The 16,836-nt window shown below is 50.3% G+C and overlaps 1 protein-coding gene across 2 annotated transcripts in view; it reads left to right on the top strand.

Moving 5' to 3' along the window:
* Nucleotides 1–2,750: 2,750 nt before the first annotated feature.
* LOC147724987 (E3 ubiquitin-protein ligase TRIM39-like) overlaps nucleotides 2,751–16,836 on the top strand; it is a 147,833-nt gene continuing 133,747 nt past the window's right edge. Inside the window, exon 1 of one of the 2 annotated variants that reach the window (XM_086966466.1) lies at nucleotides 2,751–3,493. In XM_086966466.1, the coding sequence (XP_086822592.1) occupies nucleotides 3,080–3,493 (414 nt within the window). In that variant the 5' untranslated portion in view covers nucleotides 2,751–3,079. The remainder of the gene's footprint in view (nucleotides 3,494–16,836) is intronic. The other variant, XR_015309943.1, reaches the window with a different exon arrangement.

The raw sequence follows: 16,836 nt of genomic DNA, 5'->3' as shown, positions 1-16,836 counted from the left end.
CAGACACTGCACTGAGTCTTTTTTGCAAAGATCCTATTTCTGTTCAGCCCAAGGTCAAGGGTTTCTTTCCCTTATAAAACAGACTGCATTAAAGCTAGGAAGCAGAGTGTGATCATGCAGTTCCACGCAGCTTCAAACTATCGTACAGTGTGTAATTCAAGCACCACTGGCGTCACTTGAATGGTAGAATTGCCAGTACTGGGACCAGGTCCAGGCCCAGGCCCGGACTGGCTGTAGCGGGCACCGGGCAATCCCCTGGTGCGCCGCACGGGTGGGGGCCGGTTTTGGGCCTCTGGGGGCCGATTTTGTTACAGGGCCATTTTTGCAGCATAGCTGCAAAATCGGCCCTGTAACAAAATCGGCCGAAAACCGGCCCCGCCAAAGAGCTCGGAGGCACCCACAACCCCCCTCCCCCCGGGATCGCGGGGCGGCCTAGCACTTTGCCGGGGCCGGTTTTGGTTCCCAGACTGGGACCACTGTTCTGCAGCTATGCATCGTGCGTGGCAGACTCGCCGGCACACGTTAGTCTCTTGTCCCTGGTGCAGGGAAAACCCTGTGTTTTACCTGCTGGTTATTTTAGCACTTTGCCGTCCCCTACCACTGCAATCATTAGTCTAACCCTTGCTATAAACATTATAAAAATGCAGAATTGCTCTTATGTAGCAGATGAGGTCCCGACCTCATGCAGTGGATCTACTCTTGGGGGGCGGGGGGTGGTGGAAGGGGTTAGACTGTGCCAGCAGTCTCACTTGGGACCAAGTTCAGGGGTGTAATCAGTAAGACATCTGCATGGTGGCACTCATTTTCAGCAGGGACCCATGACAGCTGCAGACAGGTTTTCAACAGAAACGACAATCTTACCTCTAACTTCTACCAAATGACACAGCTCATGAAGATACTAATCAGCAGCTCTTTGCTAACAGTCCTTCATTGATTTTCCAAGAGTACTCAGGTTGCCAACCTCCCGCACTTAAGAAACTGTGTCTCCATCTACAGGAACATAGGGAATTCCCATTTGCTGTCGAAGGTATGCTATTGTCATCTTCCATCTTGTGCAATGCTAACCCAAGGGCATTCCAAATTAATGCCACTGGCCCCAGTACTCAGACTCATACAACACACAGTCCTACTACTATAAATGTGCCACACACTCACTATCGGTACAGGCACCTGACATGCACATGGGACGCCAGCACATGCTTCTAGGTTTCGGAGAACAGCTGAACATTATACAAGAGGAGCTAGTGGGCGGCAATCTCAAAAAGACAGTGCGCTGCCATTACCACTTTAAGTGACACAACCATAGCATGGACAGCAGTCCTGTGCCCACTACGATTCACATACAGAATGCCAACAGTAATGGCGCAGAACATCTATACAAAGTACCAATAAAATGGCATGGCGACAAATGAATTTGTGCAAAAAGTGCTATGTACCAGCGATTCAAGACAGCACCAACTATGACAAACCTGTGGGTGGACACAAGGGAAAGAAAGGACGCTTTACAAAGACTTAGTGTGACAGCTGAGGAGGTGTACCTAGTGAGATGATGGCAGACATAAAACAAAGTCCAAAATATACACTTTGTTGCTCGGACATCTGACCCAGCTGTAACCCACTGCAGCTGAGCGAGCGCAGCACTGCGTGCCCAGGGCTGGTCCCCGGGGCAGACTAGAAGGCTTTAGCGTACATCTCGTCGCTCATGTTCACAGAAGGGCTGGGCCTCTGTACATACCGCTCCCTGGAGCTGTACCTCCTCATATGAAGATCTGCAATGCATTGCACAGCTGAACAATACATACATTTGCGACTAGGTTTATTGCACACATTTATTGCCTCCACAGCAGTCGGTTTTTATCTTCACTTTTGTATTTTACTTGCATGGCGCTGCTCTTAGTGGAGAGATGGGGGCGGGGCGAGCAGTGGAACACGGCCGAGCGGGTGTACTGGAAGCGGGGTAAAGATGGTGTGTGAGGTGGCCAGGCCAATCAGGTCACAGGACGCTTGATAAGGAAGGAAGCAGTGGGTGCGGGCAGGAGTGAGTCCGGGACTGCGTGGCGGCCGGGATGCGCACGCATGTTAATGCGCACTATTTTAAGCTAAACACAATTACGCTGTGTAAGCTAGGATACTGAAGTTAGGCTGTGCTGCTTCCGGAATGAAAGGAAGTTACGTATGGCATGAAGAGCCAATAATGAGGCTGATAACACAAAAAAAGCACAAGTTAACAAATCGTAAGCCTCCAGAAAGTACCAAGCAATGGGCGGAGTTTCAACACCCATATGGATTACCAGATGCCTAGGAGAGACAGCGCATGTGCGCTGCCAAGCCGAGACCTAAAAAGCCAAAGAGAAGTTATAGGTGTGCCTATTCTGTGCACTAAAGGGCGTTTGCATTGCTGCAACCCCTGTTGTATCTGTTTATGATCAGTTACTGACATTTTTTGAAACTTTCAATTATGAAAAAGCTGAAGCGTCTTCTATTCCCTCGTCCTTTTCGTTTTTCCATCTCTTGTTGCTGCCTTTTTTCTTAGACATTCTTTTCCTCCCCTCTCTCTGCCTTTATGCCATTCTTTCCCTCTCTTCCCCGTTGATTCTTTCACACATTGTTTACCCCCGTGTAGTCCTTCTTCCACCCGCTGCCTTCCCTCGTTTTCTCGGAGTGAAAGTCTTTAGTTTCACTTTTACTTTCCTGTATTTCTCTCATCCCTCTGCCGCCCTCTTCTGCCCAGAAATAAAACACCCGTGACCAGTCTGGGGTGATTTCCCAGCCTCTCCGAGGACCGTGCTGCTGTAGTCAGAGCTGAACTTGCACATTTAGCGCTGCGATGTCTCGCCGGGGGCAGTAAGAGTGCAGTTTAGGACAAAACAGGGAGTCCCAAGACACAGAGGAAACACACAGACATCCCCGCTTTACACCGATATTAAACCAGGAAGTCCCAGCACACACAGCAGGAGACACACAGACTTTAGAAAGAACCAGTTCAAGCACACACCGGAGGAGGAGACACACAGACACGCCCATATTAACATAAACAGGGAAACGAAACGTAACTTTTCTTTCACGCATTTCTGGGATCATGGCCGCAGCAGCCCAGGTCAGGAATCTCAAAGACGAGGCCTCTTGTTCCATCTGTCTGGAATATTTCACTGATCCTGTGTCCACAGACTGTGAACATATCTTCTGCCGCTCCTGCATCACTCAGAGCTGGGCGGGAAGAGAGGGAAACTTCCCCTGTCCGCAGTGCAGAGAAATATCAACAGGGAGAAGCCTCCGACCCAACAGGCAACTCGGAAACATTGTGGAAATGTTAAAACAGCTTCACCTGCCCCCCGTGGAGCCCCCACGGGAGAATCTGTGCGAGAAACACGAGGAGAAACTGAGGCTTTTCTGTGACGAGGATCAGAGGGTGATATGTGTGATCTGCCGGGAGTCCAAGGAGCATAAATCCCACTCAGTGAGTCCCATTGAGGAGGCTGCCGAGGAGTACAAGGTATGTGTGCAGGTGTTGTGGGATCACAAGGGAAGTCACTCCTTGAGGATTTTAGGGAAGGCTGCAGAGGAGTACAAGGTATGTGCGAGACTGTTATGGGATCAGAAGTAACTGACTCCCTGAGCCTCAGAGGGAAGGTTGCAGAAGAGTACAAGGTATCTGTGCGAGTGTTATGGGATCACAAGTGAAGCTACACCTTAAGGATTTTAGGGAAGGCTGCAGAGGAGTAGAAGGTACGTCTGCTGCTGTTATGGGATCACAAGTTGTCACTCATTGTGACTCAAAGAGAAGCCTGCAGAGGAGTACAAGTTATATGTGAGACTGTTATGGGAACAGAAAGTCAGTCCTTGATTAATATAGGGAAGCAGGCTTGGGAAGAGGTTGGGCAGGTGGGCCATCCGCATCCCAAGGAAGTGCCCTGGCCCACCATAGGCCATTCAGATCTGGAAATTGAGGGTTTGTTCTTTTTCCCCTATTGGTCACCGATTGCGTAGGACTACATTGAGAAGGTTGTCCAAGAGTAGAAATGTATATCACAGCCCTGGGATCACAAGTCCCACACATTAACCCCCTTGGACGGGGCTGCAGATGTATATGGAGAATTCTGTCCAGGAGCACAGAGCTTGTCTGGAGGAATTCAGAGATAACTCATTGCACTGCACGGTCTCCATAGACCATTCTGCACAAGAGCACATGGTGGGAACCCCATGGAAGGGTCTAACAAGATAACAAGGGATGGTATGTCTGTCACTGCCCTGTGGGCACATGCCCTACACCCCGCAGCAGATGCTGCAGAAGAGTACAAAGTATGTCTGTGGGTGTTCAGGGTTTGCCAGAGAAGTCACTCCCTGAGCCCCATAGAGAAGGCTGCAAAGGATGACACGTTTGGTGCTTAGATGACTGGAAATACAAGGCACCTAAGATTCCATGGAGAGGAGTGACAAAGATCACAAGGTTTGTGTGTGGGTGTTCAGGATTCATATATGAGGAGACACTTTGTGAGTTCATGCAGGAGGCTGCAAAAGAACATAAGGTGTGTCTGCAGGAGTTCAGAGATTACTCATTGCATCCTTAGGATTACAGAAACAAGCATTTGCAATGCAATAGGTCTCGCATTTACGCAAGTTTAAGCTATTGGCATTGTAAATGACTCCCTTTTATTTATGTTTTAAACAAAAATAAAAGGCTTTGATATTTGCAATGTCAATAGCTCAAACTCACCTAAATGCGAGACCTATTGCATTGAAAGTGCTTGTTAGATTAGTGAGTAGAAACACTCCCTTTCTGCCCGTGCGCAAAATAATTGAATTACGAAGCGCGGCCGCTAAAGTGGAAAGCGGACCGCACTGCAAATAGAGAAAGAATAGTGCATACCGACTTATGAAGGAGACTGTGTAATGTCACAAGTAAAAGATCCAGTCCTCATGGGAGGTAACAAATGGCAACAGGGCGGTAAAAAAGGAGTGACTAACAAGCCTCATTATCAATCGTAAGCCAGCATTTACCAAGGACAATGACACTAGCCAATCAAAAATATGGGGAGAGAGAAGGCGGGGCTTCCACAGCATACTCGACTACTGCATGGATCGCAGAACGGGCAGCACATGCGCGCTGCTGCTAGGCTCAACCTAAAAAGCCAACCCAAGGGCAGAAAGGTACATGTGTCACAGCCTTGTGGGTCACAAAGTTCGTACCCCTACTCCCATAAAAGAGGCTGCAGAAGAGAACAAGGTTTGATTGTCATAGACCTGAAATCACACATACCACCCCTTAGGTCTCATAGGTATGTCTGAAGGATGTCCAAGAGTAAACAGAATGTCTGTGAGTGTCCCGGGATCCTGAGTGGGTCTATGAGCTTGATTGAGAAGAAGGCCCAAGACTCGTGTCTCTGAGGGCTTCGGTATCTGGAGCAGTGGTCAGGGATCTATTAAGAAGGTGGTCCAAGCGTGTATGGTTTGTCTGCGTGTCACAGGATTTTGTTGTTCGGGTTCAAATTCCTTAGTAAAAACAGAAGACAAGGCATTTGGCAATACAGAAAAAGTTTCTTTCAATTAAATAATTCAGCCGGGAGCTGAGCAGTTACAGGCACTAAGTCTGAGGCCTGTCTCAATGTACATTGGGTTCATTTAGTCTTTTATAACATTTTTACATCAAGGCATAAACGTATCTGAATCCTAGATAAGGTGAGGAATGTTGATTGCTGCCTTAGAGTCATAAATTGATGGTCAAACGTTAGTACAGGTGGGACTCGACCTTGCATGGACACAGTGTGGCCAGGGTTTATGTCTCCAGATGTCAGACGTGGAGAGCTCATGTTCACTGCCTGTGCTAGGTTCTGATTGGCTATGTGTTGCTGACTCATGTGGCATCTTCCTTTATGGTTTTTTTGAAGCGCAATTGCCCCCTTGATACGTGTGTTTTATTTGGGGCAATCTCCCCTGCCCATAGTGATGCCGCTGCTCCTATCTATGGGATTAATTATGTGTTTCCTGCCCACGTTTTTGTCTGCAAACTAGGCATCCTCCCATCTGTGACCCCTCAATCAGTGATCTCGGGCCTAGGTTGCAGGGCCTGTCTGACCACATACTTGCATGTCGAGGTAGATGTGGCGTTTGGGACGGGGGATTCTATTAATGAGGACTATAGTTAATTTTTGTAGACAAACGCATTAATATTCATATGAATAACTTTAAGCACTGTGAGTGCATAGAGGTTTAAAGCAGTTCTGCCTGCTCTGTAGAGAAGGAGGCCTGAGAGAGCACAATATGTGTACCTCAAGCAGTGCTATGTGCTCCATAGAGCGGGAAGCCCAAGAGAAGACTGTTTGTCTGTGGGTGTTTTGGGACCTCAAGCACCGTGGTCTCTATTGCGAAGGGGGCCCAAGAGAACACAGTATGTCTGTGTGTGTTCTGGGACCTCGAGGGGTGCTGTGGGCTCTTTAGTGCCGGAGATGCAGAAGTACACAGTATTTTTGTGAGTGTTCAGGGATCTCAAGCCCTGTGGGCTCTACAGCCAAAGCGACATCATATGTTCTGGGATCTCGATAGTTCCGTGGCTCTATACAGAGAGAGGGCCAGGAGCACAACTTATGTCTGTGTCTGTCCCGGGATGACCGATCTCATGCCATGAGCCCCATTTGCAGAAAGGTACAAGCCATGGCTGTAGTCACAAACTGAGATTCCCACTCCCACAGAAGAGGCTGCAGAAGAGCACACGGTGTGTGTGTCACAGCCTTTGAATCACACTTCGGACAAGTGAGCTCCAGAGCAGAGGTCGCAGAAGAGCACATGGTTCATCTGCTACAGCCATGGGATCAAAGGCCGCACACTTGAGCCCCAAGGCTAGGGAGTGGAAGAGCAGGGATTTATCCTGCCATTCCAGCAGAGCGGCAGAGCCCCCTGCCAGGAGTAACTGAGTCTGGGCCTCATCAAAGTTTGGCAGATGCGGGGATCCACCAAAAAGCTGTGGATGTCGCGTCCACTAAACTCGCAGTCCACCCGCTCTGCTCAGTGTCAGGAGAAGCGCCATATTTCCATCAGCAGTGCCTCCCTGGGCTTCATCTTTGCCGCCTCCCTGGGCTCCAACAGCAGCGCCTCCCTGGGCTCCATCAGCAGCGCCTCCCTGGGCTCCATCAGCAGCGCCTCCCTGGGCTCCATCAGCAGCGCCTCCCTCGGCTCCATCAGCTGCGCGTCCCTGGGCTCCATCAGCTGCGCGTCCCTGGGCTCCATCAGCTGCACCTCAAGTTCATGAATTTATATAGCGCACTACTCACCCAGGGGGTCTCAAGGCGCTTGGGGAAGGGGGGTTCAATTTTGGTCGAATAGCCAGGTTTTAAGTCATTTTCTGAAGGAGATGTGGTTTTGAGTAAGGCGGAGGTGAGTGGGGAGTGAGTTCCAGGTCTTGGCCGCCAGGAAGGAGAAGGATCTGCCACCCATGGTGGATTTTCGGATGCGCGGGACTGCGGCGAGGGCTTGATTGGACGATCTGAGTTGGCGGGTGGGTGTGTAGAAGGACAGTCGAGTGTTGAGGTATTCGGGTCCAAGTTTGTAGAGGGCCTTGTGTACGTGGGTAAGAAGACGGAATGTAATTCTCTTGTTGACGGGAAGCCAGTGGAGGTCTTTTAGGGGTCCGGTGATGTGATCTTGGCGAGGGATGTCCAATATGAGTCTCGCTGATGCGTTTTGGATGCGTTGGAGTTTTTTCTGTAATTTTGCTGAGATTCCGGCGTATAGTGTGTTACCATAATCCAGTCGGCTCGCGACCAGTGCGTGGGTGACAGTCTTTCTTGTTTCGAGGGGGATCCAGCGGAAGATCTTTTTGAGAATACGAAGTACGTTGAAGCAGGAGGATGAGACTGCGTTGACTTGTCTGGACATCGAGAGAGAGGAGTCTAGGATGAAGCCCAAGTTGCGTGCGTGGTCTGTGGGTGTGGGTGCTGTGCCCAGAGCGGAAGACCACCAAGAGTCGTCCCAGGCAGAGGGGGAAGATCCTAAGATGAGCACCTCTGTTTTGTCTGAGTTGAGTTTTAGGCGGCTATGTTTCATCCATTCGGCTACCTCTTTCATGCCTTCGTGAAGATTAGTTTTGGCGGTGTTAGGGTCTTTGGTGAGGGAAAGGATTAACTGGGTGTCGTTGGCGTAAGAGATGATGTTAAGGTTGTGTTGACACGCGATGGAGGCGAGTGGACTCATGTAAACGTTGAAGAGGGTGGGACTGAGTGAAGATCCTTGTGGTACTCCGCAGATGACTTCAGTGGCCTCTGAGTTGAATGGGGGAAGTCGGACTCTTTGAGTTCTCCCAGCGAGGAATGAGCTGATCCAGTCCAAGGCTTTTCCTTGTATGCCGATGTTGCTGAGGCGTTGTATAAGGGTGCTGTGGCAGACTGTCGAAAGCGGCGGAGAGGTCGAGTAGAATGAGGGCCACTGTTTCTCCGTTGTCCAGTAGTGTTCGGATGTCGTCAGTCGCTGCAATGAGGGCGGTTTCGGTGCTGTGTTTGGCTCGAAATCCAGACTGAGAGGGATCGAGGGAGTTGTTGGATTCAAGGAAGGCGGCGAGCTGGCTGTTGACGGCTTTCTCAATGACTTTGGCGGGGAAGGGGAGGAGGGATATGGGTCGGTAGTTTTTAAGTTCAGAGGGGTCCGCTGTGGGTTTCTTCAAGAGGGCGCTGAGTTCGGCGTGTTTCCAGCTTTCTGGGAAGGTGGCAGAGTTGAACGAGCAGTTGATGACATCACGGAGATGGGGTGCGATGACGGAGTCAGCTTTGTTGAAGATGTGGTGGGGGCAGGGGTCGGTTGGCGAGCCAGAGTGGATTGAGTTCATTAGGCGGATGGTGTCTTCGGTGGTGATTGGGTTCCAGGCGCTGAGGTTGTTAGTTGGCAGTGAGGGGTCTGAGGGGGGTGGGGATGGTTGTTCGCAGGGAGTGTTCTCAAAGCTGTTGTGAATGTCAGAAATGTTGTTGTAGAAGAAGGAGGATAACGCATCGCAGAGGTCTTGGGAGGGAGTGATGTCGTTAGATGCTGCGGCGGGGTTGGTGAATTCTTTGACAATGTTGAAAAGTTCCTTGCTGTTATGGGCGTTGTTGTCGAGACGTTCCTTGAATGCTGATTTCTTGGTGGATCTAATCAACTGGTGGTGTTTGCGGGTGGCTGCCTTGAGGGTGGCCATGTTGTCGGTGGTTGGGTTTTTTCTCCATGTTTTCTCTAGGGTGCGGCATAGCTTCTTGGATTTTTTAAGGTCATCATTGAACCAGGGAGCCTTTTTGCTGCCTGAATTGATCTGGTGCTTTTTCAGGGGTGCTAATGCGTCAGCACTGTGGGTGATCCATTGCTTGAGTTTGGTGGCCGCTTGGTTTGGGTCCATTGAAAGGGTGGGAGGGTTTTGCTTGAGTGATGTGAGGAGTTGGTCGGAGGTGATTTTGTTCCAGTTTCTCAGAGGAATAGGTTGTGGGCGGTTGTGGGTCAAGGTGGTTTTGTAGCTGAAGTGAACACAGCTGTGGTCCGTCCAATGGAGAGCTGTGGTACGGTCGAAGGAAATGTGCTTGCTGGAGGTGAAGATAGGGTCGAGCGTGTGCCCGGCTACATGGGTGGGGGTGTCGACAAGTTGTTTGAGTCCGAGATTGGCCAGGTTGTCCAGAAGGGAGTTGGTGTTGCAGTCGTGTTTGTTTTCAAGGTGGAAGTTGAGGTCTCCTAATAGAATGTAGTTCTCGGAGGTGAGGGCATGTGGGCTGATGAAGTCAGTGATGTCATCGCTAAATTGAGTGCGGGTTCCTGGAGGCCTGTAGATGAGGGTACCTCTGAGTGTGGTTCTAGGGTCGGTGTGGACCTGGAAGTGGAGGTGTTCAGCGGTTGCAAGATTATCGTTGAAGCTGGTCGTGATTTTGATGGAGTTCCTATGGATGATGGCGATGCCTCCTCCTGTTTGGTTGGTGCGGTCTTTTCGGATGATCTTGTAAGCGTCCGGGATGGCTATAGCGATGTCGGGTGCTGATGATGTGTTCATCCATGTTTCTGTAAGGAAGGCGATTTATTTATTTATTTATTTGTTTAGTTTGTATAGCGCAAACAGCTACCCAACAAAGGGTTTCCCGGCGCTTGTGATTCAGAGAAGGAAGTTTGGACAGCTGACTTAGATGTTAAACAGCCAGGTTTTAATGGCTTTTCTGAAACTGATATAATTAGCCTCTGAGCGCAAAGCCTGTGGCATAGAGTTCCACAGGGAGGGGCCAAGGTAGGCAAAGGATCTACCTCCCATGCGTGCTAGTCTTATTTTAGGCACAGCAAATTTGTTCGCTGTTGCGGATCTCAGCGTCCTTGATGGACGGTAATGTTGTACCAGATTTAACAGGTATTTAGGGGCTTTGTTTGCTGAGATTTTATGCATAAAGCATAGTGATTTGAATTTAATTCTGCTCTCAATTTTCAACCAGTGCAATTCTCGTATGAGTTTGGTAGTAGGTGCATGGATGGGAATTTTACCTAACAATCTAGCCGCAGCATTCTGCACGGTTTGTAGTTTGCGGACAGTGGCTTTGTTGGCTCCCAAGTATAGTATATTGGCATAATCCAATCTGGATGGTAGGAGGGCGTTAATGACAGTTCTTTTGGTGTGATCTGGTAGCATCCAGCAGATTTTCTTTAGCCACTTCAAGATGACAAAGCAGGTAGCTGATGTTTTGATGGCCTGCTGGTGCATACTAAGAGTGTCCTCTACCACAAAGCCAAGGTTACGGGCCTGGTTAGTTGGTATAGGAGGAGAGCCCATTTCTGGGCTCTCCTCCTATCTCCGATGTCCGGTGACGCGGTGTCGAGTAGGTCCCAGAGTTCAGTGGCATGTCTGTGGACCGAGCGGGTGTTCAGCAGGATGCACTTCAGGTGGTTAGAGTCGGAGCTGTGTTTGGAGGAAGTGGATTTGGTGAGGGTCCTGAAGCAGGAGAACTTGCAGGTGTGACAGGCGAATGGGCCGTGGGTACGTCCTGGGGTGGCATTGTAGCATTGTGGTGTGCGTCCGGGGTTGAGGGCAAGGAGAGTAGCGGCATCATATGTGAATCTAGTGGGCTGGGTATGGCGGGAAACAGGGGGTCTGGCGCTGGGCGCGGTCCAGGCGCGGCCTTCGGCACGACCGCTGCGTGAAGGTTCATCTGTCTTAAATGGAGGGGGGAAGGGGGCGGAGCGTGGGAGGGTCAGCTGGGAGGCGGGAGCGGGGAGGAGACATGGGCCACAAGTAACCAGCACAACAAAATGGCAGTACGGTAGCGTAATCGAAGCAGGGGCACAGCCGGAGTGAGAACAAAGGTACAGTAACACACAGATCAGCAAAACACTATTCAGCCTGTTATCAAATCACCGCAATGCAGGGCCAATGAGCAGGAATAAATAAAATGCGAACGATACCAGGCGCTATGTTTTAGTCGAAGCGCTCTGAGTTGCAGGCAATGTATGGGTAGCCAGGAGCTCAATCAGGGCAGGCGATGTGGTCAGCAAGCAGCACAGCGTCTCTAGGACAGGCAGTGAGTGAGGGGAGCGACCGCTATGGAACAAGTCCATCAGCAGCGCCTCCCGGGGCTCCATCAGCAGCGCCTCTCTGAGCTCCATCAGCAGCGGGCCTCCCTGGGCTCCATCAGCAGCGGGCCTCCCTGGGCTCCATCAGCAGCGGGCCTCCCTGGGCCCCATCAGCAGCACCTCCCTGGGCTCCATCAGCAGCACCTCCCTGGGCCCCATCAGCAGCACCTCCCTGGGCTCCATCAGCAGCACCTCCCTGGGCTCCATCAGCAGCACCTCCCTGGGCTCCATCAGCAGCACCTCCCTGGGCTCCATCAGCAGCACCTCCCTGGGCTCCATCAGCAGCACCTCCCTGGGCTCCATCAGCAGCACCTCCCTGGGCTCCATCAGCTGCCGCTCTCTGAGCTCCACCAGAAACCCTTTCTAAAGGCCCATCTGCTGCTGGTCCTCAGTCACTCTACGAAAGATGGAAGTTGTTCTGGAGTTCAGCTCTCCTGACTTGGCTCCCAGGGAGCGCCTGGTGGTCTCACACAGGAAACCAAAGACATTAACCTCCTCGATCTGAGAGAACATTCTCAGTTATTTTTCTTTTATTGTATTTATGTTACAAAATGCTGCTCGGCAAGGCTGCCATGTCTTCAGCGGCGCTGCAGCGGCTCAGAGGTAACACAGTGATCTGCCTAGCGGAGATCTGGCAGTCGGTCTCCGATCCAGTCAAGGGAGGATATCTCACCTCTGCAGGATGCCCGTGGTCCCTGCAAGGGACCCCATAGGAGGGCAGGCCCTGTAGTATCGCTGTGGGCAGGCGGGCAGCACATCCTTGGGGGCGGCGCGAGCGAGCTGCTAGGGAGGGGGCGGGGCTGCAGGTATATTGCTAGACCTGGGGGAAGCTCTAGAAGCAGCGGGTTGCAAATAGATGAGATGCGGGGAGCTAAGTGGTGGGGGCTCTGGGTGCAGCGGAGACCACACCCAGGGCTGTGGAGGAGTTACAGGGCGATCCCAAAACAGGAAAGGCGCAGGAACAGGACCTGAAGCCTCCAGTGCAAAGCGCTCTGTGCATAAGTCATACATGCTCCAAGGGGTCCTTCTTGGGAACTTGGAGTACGACCTCGCCCCGTTAGTCCTTAGGGCGGATGTAAACCTGAGCAACCGGGGGCTTGCCATATAGCGCTCCGCCCGGCTGGGTAAGGTGTGAGTCGCTCTCCCTTGTTCAGAGGGCGGAGTTGGTGCACGATAGGTTCACCGGTGGGAGGTTTAGATCCTCCCAGGTACAACACCTGGCTATGGCCGCTGGTGTTTCTTTGGCTAAATTTCAGGTGCCCTGCAACGAGGGGTTGCAGGGCGGACGGGATCGCCTGTAAGATAACCCACCTTTTATTTGTATATCAAACAAACCTGCAGCTCCTTTTTCCAAATAACACTGTGTCTGTATATTATTGTGTGAATGTTGTGGGGTGCTGTGGGCGGCGTCGTACCGATAGAGGTACAATGCAGGATGCCCGTGGTCCCTGCATGGGACCCCATAGGAGAGCAGGCCCCGTAGTATCGCTGAGGGCAGCACATCCTTGGGGGCGGCGCGAGCGAGCTGCTGGGGAGGGGCGGGGCTGCAGGTATATAGGTGTGGTCCCTCCTCCCACGCGCTGTCTTTGCTGCTGCCCCTCTCCAGCCAGGTCGCGTCCCAGGCTGCTCCCAGGCCACCGCAGCTGCTCCGGCCGTAGGTAGTTCCCCCCCTCCCCCCCTCCCCCCCAGGACCCTTAGATCCAACACCTTACCAATTCCCCTCCCTACCGCTCACCCGTTGGAAAGGTGGGAAGTGGGGAGGGGGACCGCTATTAATGTTTGTCTCTTGTTGCAGGAGGAGTTACAGGGCAATCCCAAAACAGGAAAGGCGCAGGAACAGGACCTGAAGCCTCCAGTGCAAAGCGCACCATGCATAAGTCATACATGCTCCAAGGGGTCCTTCTTTAGAACTTGGAGAACGACGGCGCCCCATTAGTCCTTAGGGCGGTTGTAAACCTGAGCAACCGGGGGCTTGCCATATAGCGCTCCGCCCGGCTGGGTAAGGTGTGGGTCACTCTCCCTTGTTCAGAGGGCGGAGTTGGTGGACGATATGTTCACCGGTGGGAGGAGTAGATCCTCCCAGGTACAATACCGGGCTATGGAGGCTGGTGTTTCTTTGGCTAAACTTCAGGTGCCCTGCAACGAGGGGTTGCGGGGCGGACGGGATCGCCTGTAAGATAACCCACCTTTTATTTGTATATCAAATAAACCTGCAGCTCATTTTTAGGTCTCGTAGACCTATTGTCACCGAGTTCGCTCTCAAGGTAGCTAGAGCGGTGCACGAGCGGACCAGAGTCTGTGAACGCGCTTATGCAGGCCGGCCGACTGAAGGCACGCACACACACACGAGCAGACACACACACATGCAGACACACACACTCACACACACAATCACACACGCGCACACACACACACACGTACCAAGCCCCACTTACCACATCAGCGGCCTCAGCCACCACTCCCGACTTCTGCTGCCACCTGCCGCCACTCCTGCTGCCACGCTCCCACCTCACAAGAAGCCGTGAGCGTGCACATCCCGAAACCGGAAGTTCGGGGGTGTGCACGCTCACGGCTTGTTTAGGTCTCGGCCTGCGTAGACTGAGTAGGCCGCGGGAGTTCAGATTTCACTGAATCTGGTTGCAGCCCGTCTCCGCCCTCATGTTTAAATTTTCTCTGGCTTGCTTGGGTTTGGCAGATTTAAAAGTCCCACTCTGCTTCAGACCACCCGACTCACGGAGCACCCATCGTGTCCCACGTTGTTATGCAGTAGAGTTATGTTTATTATTATGCATCTGCGCTTCGGCTCACCTCCCAGAGATAAAAGAAAATTGTTCAAGATTTGAACCCGATCGGGAGACGAGAGGATAGAGGTCGAAGCAAGTGAGCTGTTCAATCAGAGCTCGCACACACACCTTCTCGTTTGTGTTATTCGGTAGTTTTTCAATGGGGTCTTTGAAATAAGCTATGTAATATTGGCAAGTTATTTTTTGTGTCAAAAGCATGTGAAATATATTCAGACATTTTTGTACACGAGGAGCTAGCACCATTTTTGTAATGTAAACAGTTGAGTCCAAAACACATCTCCTCCCTACCGAAATCAAACGTGTCTAGAAGTAAACTTAGGAGAAAATATTTTCAAAGAAATATATAAAATAAATCATAAAACAGACCCTGGCTCCAGTCTATTCTCCACACTTCTTCATGATACATACTGCCCAATGCGTACAGGCACGAAAGTAGTGAGAACCTTTTGCTCATTAAGCACAAACATGCGTAAACGTGTGTGACTGTTAAGCGCCTACAGTAGCCACAGCAACAGCAAAGGCGCCTGTTCCCTTCACGCGCAAACCTGAAAACCACGTGTGCCCACGCTTCGTTTTACAGTATCACAGCTCCACAGGGGGCACGACACACCCAGAGTCCGACCCAATAAAACACAACGAAGAGCGCCTTACAAATATCGGGCAGTCTTCATTGCCCGCTGTGACGTGTAAACCCAGCAGGAGGCATTGGATATTATTGTGGCTTGAAGTTTAGTTACAGCCTCATCCACTGGCAACCTCCCTAGGACTATCATTAAAAAAAAAACCTCTCGCACTGGAGCGGGGGTGACTGACCACATAAAATGACAGTCTTTGTTCCACACGTACTTGCTCCACTGAGACTTCCGGAAAATCTACAAATAAAACAAACATTGGCAAACACAATGGTCTTGGTCTGCTGGTGTGATGGTTATTATTATTATTATTTTGGAATTGCAAGCACATGCTGAAAAAATAAAAATAGAAAACAAAAATAAAACATAAATCCGTACAAGCCATATGCTTGCAAAACACATTCAATGTTACAACGAAATAACCTACGTATATAAGCTTAATAGAAGGATGTTCCGTTGGGGCCAGAGCTGCAGACTTTGAAGCTGGGGAACAACTTGGTTCGAGTCTCGGCGTCACCTGAACGTGATCCTGAGCAAATCACTTAAACCACCCTGTATCTAAAAAAAAATGAATGTAGCATTGTCTAATGTAACTGGTGCTCATGTAAAATACTCCAATAAATTCGAATCGAGTTCCCGCTACATAAAACTGCAACAACAAAAAAAAACAACTGTAAAGGTGCTTCGTTGCTTAAAGGTGTATTTTTACACGCATTTATAATGATACCCTTTTAAGTTTTAATAAACAACTCATGGAAATATTATTTTTATTGCACAAACACTAGTCGCTTTGAATTACTGTAACCTGGAGACATAGGTCTGAAACACAATCATGCCTACACAAATGAGAATAAAGAATTGAACGGAAATACGTTTTCAACACATAGTATTGTCTCAAGGGGCCCGGCACTGAGTGTATGTCTTTTTGAGAAATAGGTCACCGTGTGATCGGGTAACATAAAAGCTGTCACTCAAAGTGCAAGAGAGCCAATGGCTGGAGTGTGCTGACCATTGTCCCATTCTTTACGCTTTGGTTGATAGAAGCAAAACGTGTATGCATTTGACAGACCAATGGATGAAGAGGGCTGACTCAAAGCCCCACGAGGTACGATATTTGTTTACGATTTTTGTTTTTGATTACACGAGAGTGGAGAGCGAGAAGTGTTTGTTGCCTTATTTGAAACCAGGATGCTGTCGCTGGCCGCGCGACACAGAGGGGAGCATGGGCGAGACAGCGTCCTAGTCCCACACGTCGCGTGAGAGGAGCCTGCAGCGCGCCAACCCCCTTCCCCACTAATCGCCGTGCAAGATGGCTCCTTAGGCATGCGGGTCAGCGAGGGGCTGCCGCATTGGATCGCCTGTAAGATGACCCACCTTATCAGCTACTTGTTGTACGAAATAAACCTGCACCACTGCTTTCCCGCAATTATGTCTCACGAGTTTCCTTGGTATGTAAGTGTTAACGTGCGCAGTGTGGAGCGAGCGCTGGCGGTGTGGGCACTATTGGAGTCTGATCTGTATTTGAAAATGGATATCCCTGGCTTGTTCAATGTCACATCTGGGATTACTAAACTGATTTCATGTTTGGCTTTTCACGGCAGACACAGGCTAATTATCCGGTAAAAAGAATGTACTCTTATTTTATACATATTCCGTATAGGTAAAGGAATATTTTAAATATACTGGGAGTTTCAGAGAAGTAATTCTCCTAAACAGCTTTTCTAGAGTTCACCGTTGAGACACCGTTGAAACACGGTTTTTCATTTTAGTAACAATGTGCATTACCACTGTAAGCTTAACTATTTTCGTTTCGAATTTCACGCTTGCTAAAATTCTGATTTAAAATTCCC

The sequence above is a fragment of the Lissotriton vulgaris genome, chromosome 4_1, assembly GCF_964263255.1.
Source record: "Lissotriton vulgaris chromosome 4_1, aLisVul1.2, whole genome shotgun sequence".
Classification (NCBI taxonomy): domain Eukaryota; kingdom Metazoa; phylum Chordata; class Amphibia; order Caudata; family Salamandridae; genus Lissotriton; species Lissotriton vulgaris.
The sequence above is the reverse complement of the archived record's forward strand: the minus strand, read 5'-3'. Positions and strand labels throughout refer to the sequence as shown.